This window comes from Panthera uncia, chromosome A2, assembly GCF_023721935.1.
Source record: "Panthera uncia isolate 11264 chromosome A2, Puncia_PCG_1.0, whole genome shotgun sequence".
Taxonomy (NCBI): Eukaryota; Metazoa; Chordata; class Mammalia; order Carnivora; family Felidae; genus Panthera; species Panthera uncia.
Window position 1 is genome coordinate 157,746,827 of NC_064816.1, and position 12,076 is coordinate 157,758,902.

A 12,076-nucleotide genomic window follows, 5' to 3' on the forward strand; every position below is an offset into this window, starting at 1 on the left:
CTACGATTGGGACCACAGGTTCTTTCTCTGTGTTCCTGGGGTAGCCTACCACAGGTCTCAGTATACAGTGCCTTTACCTACTCTAACTGGGAGGTAGGTGTGTAAAGACAAAAAAAAAAAATCTTCCTTCACCCCCAAATATTCACGTTTTGTCATTCCTTTGTCTTACACTCATTGTTATAACCTTGACTCAAATAAGCGAAACACTGGTATACAATTGAAGCAGTCAGCACATGGTCCATCCAACAAGATGGTCCTCCTTGGATATTAGCCAAAGGAAGGTCCCTGCCTGACACTTATTACCAGAGTCTCCCTTCTCCCCACCTCCACATCCCCAGCTCTGGGCCCAAAATAATCCCCCACATTCTAAGATAGCAGGTCATGAATTTCTAGGGGAACCTCTCAAATCACAACCCCACCCATAATTGCCCACTTCCATGGGAAAACTTACTACGTGGTTATTAAGGGCCATGCTACTTAGACCCTGAGATGGTCAGATCCAAAAGGATGGTCACAGTGGATGCTTTTAATGGTTGGGAACCAGAGTGGATGGGGACTGGATTCTTCCGAAGGGTTCTCAAGACAAAGGAGAGCATATGTCGGCAAGTCTGACCAATAGCATATGGAGGAATTTAGAAGAACAGTGTGTGGGGAAGGTCTGTAGACCTTTGGCGCTGGAGCAAAGAATCAGTCAGAAAGGAGTTTTTAGATGAATGAGCCCAGCAGGGCTGGTGGGAGAGAACCAGGCAGAGCTGGGACTAAGTCTCCTTCATTAATTTTTAATTCTCTTTTTCCCTCCTCCTTCCTTTTGTTTCCTTTTTACCACCAAAGATATTCACCTTTGGACATTGCTTACCAAGTCCTTTGTCTTAAGAGTGACAATTATTTGAGGGTTTACTGAGTGAACGTCTACTGGGACCAATCACATGATATAGCATCATAGAGCACAGAAATGGGTGAGTGTGGGGCCCTTTCCTCCAAGAGCTTACAACCCGCCCCCCACCCCGCCCAGATGCCTGGGGTGGTATGTGATAATTGGCAAATTTATACTCAGATGTTTTTGCCCGTTTTCTTTCGATTTGCATTTCCTATTTCTGCTTCTCTGCCCTTTGGTGTTTGGATTTTTTTCCTGCCCTTTGTTTTAAGCATTGCCTTTATCCCTCAGAAGACACAGGCCCAGAAAGATGGTTTCCCAGTCTGAAGTCTTAACCTAGCTTAAGAAATCCATGTTTCCCTTTTCCTCCTCAGACTGAGAGTAACACTCTGGGCTGCTTTGTTTCTCCTTGTAATTGTTTAATTAGAATCAACTAGGAGGAAACTTGCCTACTCATTTGAGAGAAAACATGCACTGTTTCAACCTCCTAATTTCCTTTTATCCTTAGGGAAGGTTCCAGGCTTTCTGGTCACCCCACAGGATTTACCTCCATTGTCACAGGTGCACTTTGCTCTCACCCCCACGTTCCCTCCCCTCTGCAATCTTTATCTTCCTTCTCTTAACCTCTTCTCTTCAGCACCTACCAGCTCCCTAGTGTCGTCATGAGTTTGTTCTATGCCTTCTGTTTTGTTTTGTTACGTTATTCTTTCCCCTAATGAATCGTTTCTGGCAACAGTGCCCCCTGACTCTTGGGTCAGGACCCCAGGCTGTAACAACTCAGTACACTTTTTATCTTGTATCTTCCCCTAATTTCTCACATGATTCTTGTCTCCCTTAAGCAACTCCTGGGTAGTACCCATGACTTCCTTGTCCTTTATACCTACAGAAAAATACCGGACATCTAGAATGTTCTCTGTTCTCTCATTCCTGGTTCTCCAGGGAGAACCCAACCCACCACATACTTTGAAGCAGATGTTGGGTCCCCGACAAAACAGGGTCAGCCTCCTCAGTGAGGGAAAGGTCAAATCTGCTCAGACGTGTTAAGAAGAAATTTCGCAAGCATTTGGCTGAACTTGTGTACTAATATCTAAATATTGAGTAATATAGAGTAAAAAATTAAAAGGCAGCCAAACAACCCTTTGGCTCATCTTTGGGTCCCTTGAGAGGTGTTCTGAAAGCTTATTTTTATCATGTTTATTTCCAAAAAAAAAAAAAAGGCTAAAAATGAGACTGAGCCTAGATTTTTCCCAATAGGAGGCTTTTCCTATTTCCTTGGTTGAGGAATGAGGATTCTAAGACTCTCTGGAAGGACCCATTGAACTCTGGAAGTCCTGGATTCCACCTGCTGCTTGGAGTTTCTAAGCAGGAACCTCCAGCTGCTGGTGATGCCCTGTGTGATGTCATAGGACTTTGTGACACAGCCTGATGCTACATCATGTGCATGCAGTACAAGGCGGGCAGGGTCACCCAGTACAATCAAGTATTTTCTCAGAATCCAGGCCATTCAGAAAAAAAAAAATCTCATCTTTCAGATCGTTCAGCCTAGACCCCTGCCTAATTTCACCTGCGACTCAGCTTAGACAACGTATCAACTACAGAGCGGCCAATGTCTCAGTGGTAGGTGGGTGACCTCGGCGTGCTGAGAAAAATGGGAACAAAGTTGGGGGGTGGGGTGCCTTCCACCTGCATTCAGTGGAAGCGACATCAAATCGCTGAATCTTGAATGGGATGCTGGCTCTGGGGATTAGGATTAAGATCTGATTTGTAATAAGAGGCTGGGCTATACCACTCTAGAGGTAGACTGGGCATTATAATGACTTCAGTTCTTGAAAATCTGATCATTTATAGAGAATTTAGTTGTGACAGCATAGCCATGTTTTCTTGACCCTAAAAACTCACACTTTAAAACAAACTCGATGGCTGTGAATCGAGATTTAGTTTAGGGCTTTGGTTTTTCAGTGTGTACATGTGTGTGAGCGTGTGTGTGTGAGCGTGTGTGTGCGTGTATACGTTTGGTGGGAGTGGGGGTGGGGCAGAGATGAGGTCCATATTCCAGAGAACCAGGGGGAGCTCTGCTTTACGAAGACATTGCATAAGAAAGCTTACATTAGTAAAATTAAAAAAAAAATGGAGGAGGCTAATTTTCCTACGTGTTCACATGTAGAGAATTTGCTCCAAATTTTCTTAATATACGAGAATCCTTCTAGACAATATGGATTTATTTTCTTTTCCGGTTTTAGTCCTAGCATGACCCCACATGTGTATTTTGTATATGCAATCTGCCTCCCCTCACTTGTGTTTTTCGTTAGCTTCTAATTGCTTTTGGTGTTCAGTGGAAATTAAAACAGTGTCAAAATGTGACTTTTAATCTCTAGAAGTGGGGTTAATAGAAGTTAAACGGCTTCATTCTCTTCCCACTTATTTGAATCTGCCCATTTCTCCCTGTTAGAGGCTGTCTTCTTCTCTTACACATTTGACACTTTTTCTTTGCATAATCGAATACTGCATTTTTGAAGAGTAATTTTTCCAGTCAATGGGCCTTCATTGTGCAACCTAGATCTCTGTCAGGGTGTTAAATCCTATGTCTTGGGAGGATGCTCCTATACGAATAAATGCCCCAATTTTATTATCATTATTATCATGTTTTATTTTGAGAGGGAGAGAGAGCATGCGTGCACAAGTTGGGGAGGGGCAGAGAGAGAGGGAGGAGGGGGAGAGAGGGAATCCCGAACAGGCTCCACACTCGGCTGGAGCCCGATGTGGGGCCCATCTCATGGACCGCAAGATCACGACCTGAGCAGGTATCAAGAGCGGGAGGCTCAACCGACTGAGCCACCCAGGCGCCCCTCCCCCAATCCAATCTTACACCCCCTCCCTTGATCTAGAATCCTCAGGTCTCAGCCCATGCACAGGACCCTGATCCGGTTGGATAGTGATGCCTGGGTTCTGCAGTTACCTGGGGACACACTCTTTCCTCCCTGAGCAGGACTAGCACATTCCCAGCCAGGCTATGCTGTCACTTGACCCTAATTATTGATCTGGCGGTCAGGAGAGGACTGGGGGTGGGGGGATCCAGAGGAAGGTCGTGCGTGGCTTGCCAAGCATCCTCAAGCATAGGAGCAATGGGCCATTTCTGTAGATCCAGAGGGTGGGTCCTCATGGCCCTCCACCCACACACCCCCATCCCAAGTCTTAGCTTCTCCCTCCTTCCCTGGAGTCACCTTCCTCGGAGTCTCGCTGCCCTATCACCAAGCCCTGCACATGAGTCTCAGCTTTCTCTGCCCTTCCAACGTAGGAGATGCGAATCCCTTTATGTGTTGCCAAGGAAGTGAGATTGATACTTTGCCTTAAAGTGGGGACTCGTCACCCTCAGCCTTTTTTTTGTCTTTCTCAAATGCGTCTGTAGCACCCAACAACAAACATTTTGATTCTTCAGCTTTTATAATTACTTTTCCCTGCCCCCAGCTCCCAAATGCACCAACCAGAACGTTCCTTCCCACCAGTTGGCCACTGGTGAAGCTGTAACAAGCGCACTGCTCCAGCCTGCTGCGTTCTAGTCGAACGCTGCCTTTCCACCAGCATGGGGGGTCCTTAAGGCCAGCGGGCGAGCGGTGATGCACCCCCAAAATCCCACTTTGGTGTCTGTTTCGCAGGACCACCCCACTACCAACTTTCGTAGGTCAAGATCCTCAGAAACAGGCTTTGGGACTGAGATTTGCGTGTGGGCACTTTATTGGCATGGGTTTGGGGGAACACCTGCAAGCAAAGCAAACTGGGTCAAGCAATGTTAACCTTAAAAATAAAGCTGCTGCGGGGCGTCTGGGTGGCTCAGTTGGTTAAGCCTCCGACTCGGCTCAGGTCGTGATGTCACAACTGGTGGGTTCCAGGCCCCCCCATCCCCACCCCCATCTGGCCCTGGGCTGACAGCTGGAGCCTGGAGCCTGCTTCGGATTCTGTGTCTCCATCTCTCTCTCCCCCTTCCCCACTCCTACTCTCTGTCTCAAAATAAACATTTAAAAGTAAAAATAAAAATTATAAAACTGCCGGTTATCTTGCCAGCAAAAATGGATTTATTTGGTAATAGTGGAGAACCGCCAACCTGCAGAAGCAAGGCAAAACCACAGGCAAGTCTGGAGACTAAAGAGGCTCTTTTATAGAGGAAAGGGGGACGTCGGGAAGGCTGCTGTAAACTAAGAGTTCATTGGAGTAAACTGGACGTTCACAGTATAGCGGCTTCTCATTGGCTGAGCTGTGACTGTCCCTCATTGGCTGGGCTGTTGCCGGGGGAGGAGGAAACCTTCTGTCCTCCTGCAGGGATAGTAGAGTGCGGGAGCATCCTCTGCAAGATGCTCCAGGAGTTGGGGCTACAATTGACGGGGAGTGCTGGAGATGAGAGCGCCCCCTGCCGGCCTCCTGACTCCATTCTGAACAAAGTTTCGTTTCCTTCATTTTCACAACAGAAAGGCTAGACAGTGACGTGGCTGCCACAGGGACCTCTGTGGAAATCTCTGGGCCGGATGAGTCCTCAGAGTCATCTCAAGTTGAAATAAGCAAGTTGGGCTCATCAGCCGGTCTTTAAACATGAGTTCCCTCAGGGAGGGGGAAACTTTGGACAAAGCCGCTTGCCCCCACCAGTGGTAACTCTGGGGGAGGGTCTCAACCATGAGCCATTACTCGGGCAGCGGGGTCCCACGCAGTGAACCTGGTGGCACCACCGCGTAAGACATCATATCCAGGTGTGTTCAGGTGTTTGGGGGGCAAGGTGCTGACCGGGTGGTTTGATGCCATGGAATTGTTGTGGGTCCTGAGTCCTGTGGGGGGAAGAATGGGTCTCTGCTGTGAACAAGAGCGGTTAAGAGCCAGAGCGGGTGGGCAGGCTGGTTCCTAGTGCTGGCCTGAGGTCTACACTTCAGAAGCCCGCCTCTTCCCTCGAGTCCTAGAAAGGGTAAAAATGGGAGACGATACTACATGGTCAAATGTGGAGGAAGATACTTGAGTCAGAGCGTGAGGAGGACCCACACCAGGAGGTCCTAGAAAGAGAGTGATGCTGGAGAGCTTGGGGCTCGTATCCTTGATTCCCTCTTCCAGGCGCCAGGCTGTCACTTGATTTAAAAGATTGGGGTGGGATGGGGCGCCTGGGTGGCTTGGTCGGTTAAGCGTCCGACTTTGGCTCGGGTCATGATCTCACGGTCCGTGAGTTCGAGCCCCGCGTCGGGCTCTGTGCTGACAGCTCGGAGCCTGGGGCCTGTTTCGGATTCTGTGTCTCCCTCTCTCTCTGCTCCTCCCCTGTTCATGCTCTGTCTCAAAAATAAATAAATGTTAAAAAAAAATTAAAAAAAAAAAATAAAAGGTTGGGGTGGGAGAGAAACGCTGCTATATACACATGTGTTTATTACAATGATGCCATTTGATAGACACAGTTTGCAATCCTTATTTTTAAATTTTTTCCAAAGTAATGTATACACAAAAAAATAAAACCAAATCTTATAAAGAGAGTCGGCAGGCCCCTGCCCAATTCCACCCTAATCCCCAGTTCAACTCTCCAAAAGCAATGGCTTTAGACTCTTTTAATATATTTCTTATGACAGTCAAACCTTCATATTTTAAATAATATTCCTAGGCTTCTGCTTCTTGGCTTGTTTTGCACGTTCACTTCATTTTTCTGATGTGACTTCCATTTTTTTAAAATCTTAGCTTTCCCCACCCCCACCCCAGCACCTGGGTGGCTCCGTGGGTTAAGTATCCGACTCTGGATTTCAACTCAGGTGGTGATCCCACAGCTGGTGAGTCTGAGCCCTGTGGCAGACGGCGCGGACAGCGTGGGAAATCGTATTTTCCCTACGAATCTATGTGATGTTTTGATTAATACGGTAGCCAGTGCCTACAGCTTCATCATTCTACAAACATCATTCCTTAATTTTTACCACCAGATAGGACACCGACTTGCACTTGCCCGCCCCAAAGAATCTATCAAATCTGATATTCTTTTGACCCATCTCCTTTTAGGGGAGGGGTTGAGTGCCAGGGCTCACTAGAGCCCCCATTCCAAGGCGGGCTACCTCTTTCCTGGGCTGGAGCCGCCATCTTGGGTCACTTCCCTTGGTGGGAAGTGATCTTCTGAATACCCGTTTGAAGAGGTTTTGCTAATAGAAAATGAGATGGACTTCAGCACATCAAAGTATACGATGCATACGTAGAAATGTGTCTGTTTCGAAAACACTGAAAATTGAATTTAAACCAAGTAGGTGATCTATAAGTCATGGGAGTATCTAACATAGCTTCTTTTAAATTCTTCTGATTTAGGAAATTAACAAATGAGCCTTCAAAAATGCTAGGTTTACAATGAGAGGCATTTTAATTCAAACTTTACTGTATGGATCCTTGACATTTGGAATCTGGACAACTCTGTTGTATGTATTTATTAACCACAATCATGTGAGCAACTTGGACAAGAGAACCCAGGAGCCTGCCTCAATTTGGTCCCTTGAACAAAAATTTCATCGGCAAGTTACTCATGGCTCAGAGGAAATTCCAAGACCGTATGTGAGATTTGAAAGTCCTGATGAAGAAGAAACCAAACCACAGAAATCCTTTTTCAAATTGAGTAAGTATTTTCATTTTCTCCATTAGCCATTTTAAGGGGAAGTATTTTTACTACATACAAATTTTAGGGAAAGCACAAGCCAGGGAGAAGGGCAGAGGGAGAGACAGAGAATCTTAAGTAGCCTCCACGCTCAGCATGGAACCCGACACAGGGCGTCATCCTACAACCCTGGGATCATGACCTGAGCTGAAATCAAGGGTCGGACACTCAACTGAATGAGTCACCCAGGCGCCCTGCAATATTATACATTTTTAATGTATTTGTAGATACTCTGCAATGAATTGCAATGCTGCGGTAAACATGGATTACAAGGCTTTGTGTGGACATATTTTGTTTCTCTTATGTAAACACCCAGGTTTGGGACAGATGGGATATAGGTAGATATATGCTTAACTTTAAAAAAAATGACGAAGTGTTTTCCAAGGTAGGCGTGCCATTTAATATCCCTTCCCACAGCATATGAGAATCAAATCTTCGCCAACATTTGACACGGTCAGCTTTTTAGATGTTAGGTATTCGAATGGGTAACCAATGGTATCGTTGTGATCTTAATTTGCATTTCCCTGGGGACTAATAATTTTGAGCACCTTTTCATGTGCTTAATGACCACCCATATATCATCTTCTGTAAAATGTCTCTTCCTGTCTTTTGTCCATTTTTAAATTGGGATGTTTGTCTTCTGATTTTTAAGACTTAAAAAAAATTTTTTTTAATGTTTTTATTTTATTTTGAGAGACTGACTGAGCCACCCAGGTGCCTCGATTTTTAAGACTTTTTATTTATTTATTTATTCATTAAAAAAAATTTTTTTTAACGTTTATTTATTTTTGAGACAGAGAGAGACAGAGCATGAACGGGGGAGGGTCAGAGAGAGGGAGACACAGAATCTGAAACAGGCTCCAGGCTCTGAGCTGTCAGCACAGAGCCCGACGCGGGGCTCGAACTCACGGACCGCGAGATTATGACCTGAGCCGAAGTCGGCTGCTTAACCGACTGAGCCACCCAGGCGCCCCTTTTAAGACTTTTTAAAATGTATTTTGGATTTGAGGACTTTGATATGTGAGTTGCAAATAGTACAAGTCTGTGCCTTGTCTTTTTATTCTCTTTTTTATCGACAAAAAGCACTATATTAGTTTTAGAGTAGAGCATAATGATTTGATATGTGTATATATTGCAAAATAATCACCACAATGATTTTTGTTAACAGCCATCACACACACAGTTAAAATCTTTTTTCTTGTGATGAGATCTGTCTTGGCAACTTCCAAATATACAATATAGCATTGTTAACCATAGTCACCATGCTGTACTTTTTAAAATTCTCTTTTCAGTGGTGTCATTCAAGGAGGACAATTTTATTTTATCCTTTTACTTTCTATTTTTCCTTATTTGGCTTTATTTATTTATTTGATATTATATTTATTCTGCTTTATTTATTGATTTCACTTATTTTTATTTATTTGTTTATTTACTTATTTACTTATTTATTTTTGAGGGAGAGAATCTTAAGCAGCCAGCATGGAGCCCTACTCAGGGCTCGATCCCACAACCCTGGGATCATGACCTGAGCTGAAATCAACAATGAGATGCTATGGGGCGCCTGGGTGGCTCGGTCGTTTGGGCGTCCAACTTCGGCTCAGGTCATGATCTCACGGTCCGCGAGTTCCAGCCCCGCGTCGGGCTCTGTGCTGACAGCTCAGAGCCTGGGGCCTGCTTCGGATTCTGTGCGTCCCTCTCTCTCTGCCCCTTTCCCACTCACGCTCTCTCTCTATCAAAAAATTAATAAACGTTAAAAAAAAATAAAAAAAAAGAATCATCTGCTTAACCAACTGAGCCATCCAGGTGCCTCCAAGAAGAACAATTTTAAATTTTGATGTTCAGTCCATCCCATTTTCTTGTATGGTTCATGTTTTTTATGTTTTATCAAAGTAACCTTCGCCTACCTCAAGTTCTCAGATTCCCTTCTGTGTTTTCTTATAGAAAGTTTAGGTTTTACTTTATATTTTACATCAGGGCCATGATGTGAGGTAGGGATCAATGTTCATTTCCCCTAGGTGGATATCCATTTCATCCAGCAGCACTTGTTGAAAAAGCTCCCTTTTTCCATCTTGCCAAAAATCAAAAATCTGTCCATCTTTCCATCTGTCAAAAATCAGTTGACTGTTTTTGTTGGGTGTCTTTCTGAACTCTATTCTCATTCTTTTCAAAAATTGTTTTGGGGTGCCTGGGTGGCTCAGCTGGTTAAGTGGCTGACGCGATTTCGGTTCAGGTCATGATCTCACAGTTTGCAAATTCGAGTCCCACGTTGGGTTCTGCACTGACAGTTGGGAGCCTGCTTGGGATTCTCTCTCTCCCTCTCACTCTGCCCCTACCCAATGCTCTCTCTCTCTCTCTCTCTCTCAGAATAAATAAATAAACTTGAAAAAACTGTTTTGGTTATTCTAGATCTTTTGCTTGTTCATATAGGTTTTAGAAACATATTGTCAACGTCTACAAAAAAGCCTGCTGGGTTTTGTTTTGTTTTGTTTGTTTTGTCTCGAGAGAGAGAAAGCAGGGGAGGGGCAGAAAGAGAAGGAGAGAGGGAGAATCCCAAACAGGCTCCACTTTTGAAATGTTGAATTTTCATTTTCATTCAGTTCTGTATATTTTTATATTCCCTTTGAGACTTTCTCTTTGGATTATTTGGAAATGGGTTTTTTAATTTCCAACTCATGGAATAATTCTCTAGCGTCTACTACCGATAATCCAGTTTGGTTCATTTATGGTCTGAAAATATACTCTATGATTTCAATTCTTTTAGAGGTTTTTTTTTTTTTGAGGTTTGTTTCAGGATCCAGGATATGCTCTGTCTCTGGTGACTGCTCCATGCACACTTGAAAAAAATGCGTATTTGCTCTTTTTGGGTACGGTGTTCTTTACATCCACATCGGTTAGATCCTGTTGGGTGATTGTATTGTTCAGTTCTTCTGTGTCCTCGCTGAGTTTTTGGCTAGTAGTTCTGTCAATTGCTAAGGGTGGGGGTTGAAGACCCCAACTGTATTTATGGGTTTGTCAGTTTCTACTTTAACTCTATCAGCTTTTGCTTCGTGTGTTTTGAGGCTCTTTTTTGATGTGATTGTATTTGGAATCATTATGTCTTGCTGGTGCACTGAGCTTTTTATCATAAGGTAATGTCTCTCTTTGTCTCTAGGAATTTTCTCTGGTCTATTTTATCTAATATTAATAGATCCACCCCTGCTTTTCTTTTTTAAGTAGGCTCCATGCCCAAAGTGGGGCTTAAACTCATGACCCCGAGATCAAGAGTCATAGGCTCTACCCACTGAGCCAGCCAGGAGCTGCTTTTTTGATTAATATTTGCAAATATATCCTTTTCTATCCTTTTACTATCAATCAACCTATGTTTCATTGAAGTAAGGTGCTTGTAGATAGCATATTATTGGAACATTTTTTAAATCTACTCTGTAAATCTAGGCTTTTAATTGATATATTTAGATCATTTGTATTTAAGACAGTTATTGATGTCAGAGTTTCTTAGCCAGTTTTTCATTTGTTCCCTCTGTTTCTCAATCTTGTGTTTCCCTTTTCTTTCCTTTCTGTGAGTTACTTGAACATTTTTTCAAAATTCCGTTTTGATTTATTTTATACTGTTTTTTTTTTTTCAACAGATTGCTTTGTATGGTTTCGCTCGGGGTTGCTGTAGGTATCATGCAATCTATCTGTAACTTAACAGTCTCCTTGAATTGATGTTTTTCCACTTCAAGTGTAAGCATTCCCTTAGCCCTCCTCAATTAAAAAATTTACTTGTCTTCAGCATTGAGCGTCACATTACCTGGTGCTATAATTGTTGTTTCAGACACCAAATATGATTTAAGAAACTCATGATAGGGGTGCCTCCATAGCTCAGTCGGTTAAGCGTCTGACTCCTGACTCAGCTCAAGTCATGATCTCATGGTTTCTAAGTTCCAGCCCCACATCAGGCTTTGCATGGACAGGGCAGAGCTTGCTTGGGATTCTCTCTCTTCCCTTCTTTCTCTGTCCCTCCCCACTCGGTCTTGCTCTCTCAAATAAATAAACATTAAAACAATGAAAAAAAGAAACTCATGAAAAGGACAGCCTATTATTTTGTCCCTATTTTTATCCATTTTGATGTTCTTTTTTCTTATCTGAAGTCCCACCCTTCTGTTATCATTTCCTTTTTGTTTAGAGAACTTTCTTTTGCTGTTCTTTAAGGGCAGGTTACAAATTCTTAGTTTGTCTTCACTTAGGAGTGTCTTTATTTTCTCACAATTCCCAAAGGATATTTTTGAGGAATGTAGAATTTGCTTATTGACAGTTCTTCTCTTGCAGCATTCAGAAATGTTCTGTCACTTCCTTCCCTCCTCCACGATTTCAAAATTTTTTTAACGTTTATTTATTTTTGAGGGAGAGAGAGAGAGACAGTGTGAGTGGGGGAGGGGCAGAGAGAGAGAGAGAGAGAGAGAGAGAGGCACAGAATCTGAAGTAGGCTCCAGGCTCCGAACCGTCAGCACAGAGCCCAATGCGGGGCTAGAACTCACAAACCGTGAGATCATGACCTGAGCCGAAGTGGGACGCTCAAC

At 43.8% G+C, this 12,076-nt stretch overlaps 1 protein-coding gene across 4 annotated transcripts in view; it reads left to right on the forward strand.

Annotated features, from left to right (window-relative positions):
• The first annotated feature begins 2,284 nt into the window (after positions 1 to 2,284).
• Positions 2,285 to 12,076, forward strand: part of GALNTL5 (polypeptide N-acetylgalactosaminyltransferase like 5) — a 56,446-nt gene continuing 46,654 nt past the window's right edge. Inside the window, exons 1-2 of one of the 4 annotated variants that reach the window (XM_049643109.1) lie at positions 2,407 to 2,491; positions 7,178 to 7,478. In XM_049643109.1, the coding sequence (XP_049499066.1) occupies positions 7,217 to 7,478 (262 nt within the window). In that variant the 5' untranslated portion in view covers positions 2,407 to 2,491; positions 7,178 to 7,216. Of the gene's footprint in view, positions 2,496 to 5,334; positions 5,611 to 7,177; positions 7,479 to 12,076 lie in introns of those variants that run through there. The other 3 variants (XM_049643108.1, XM_049643107.1, XM_049643110.1) reach the window with 3 other exon arrangements.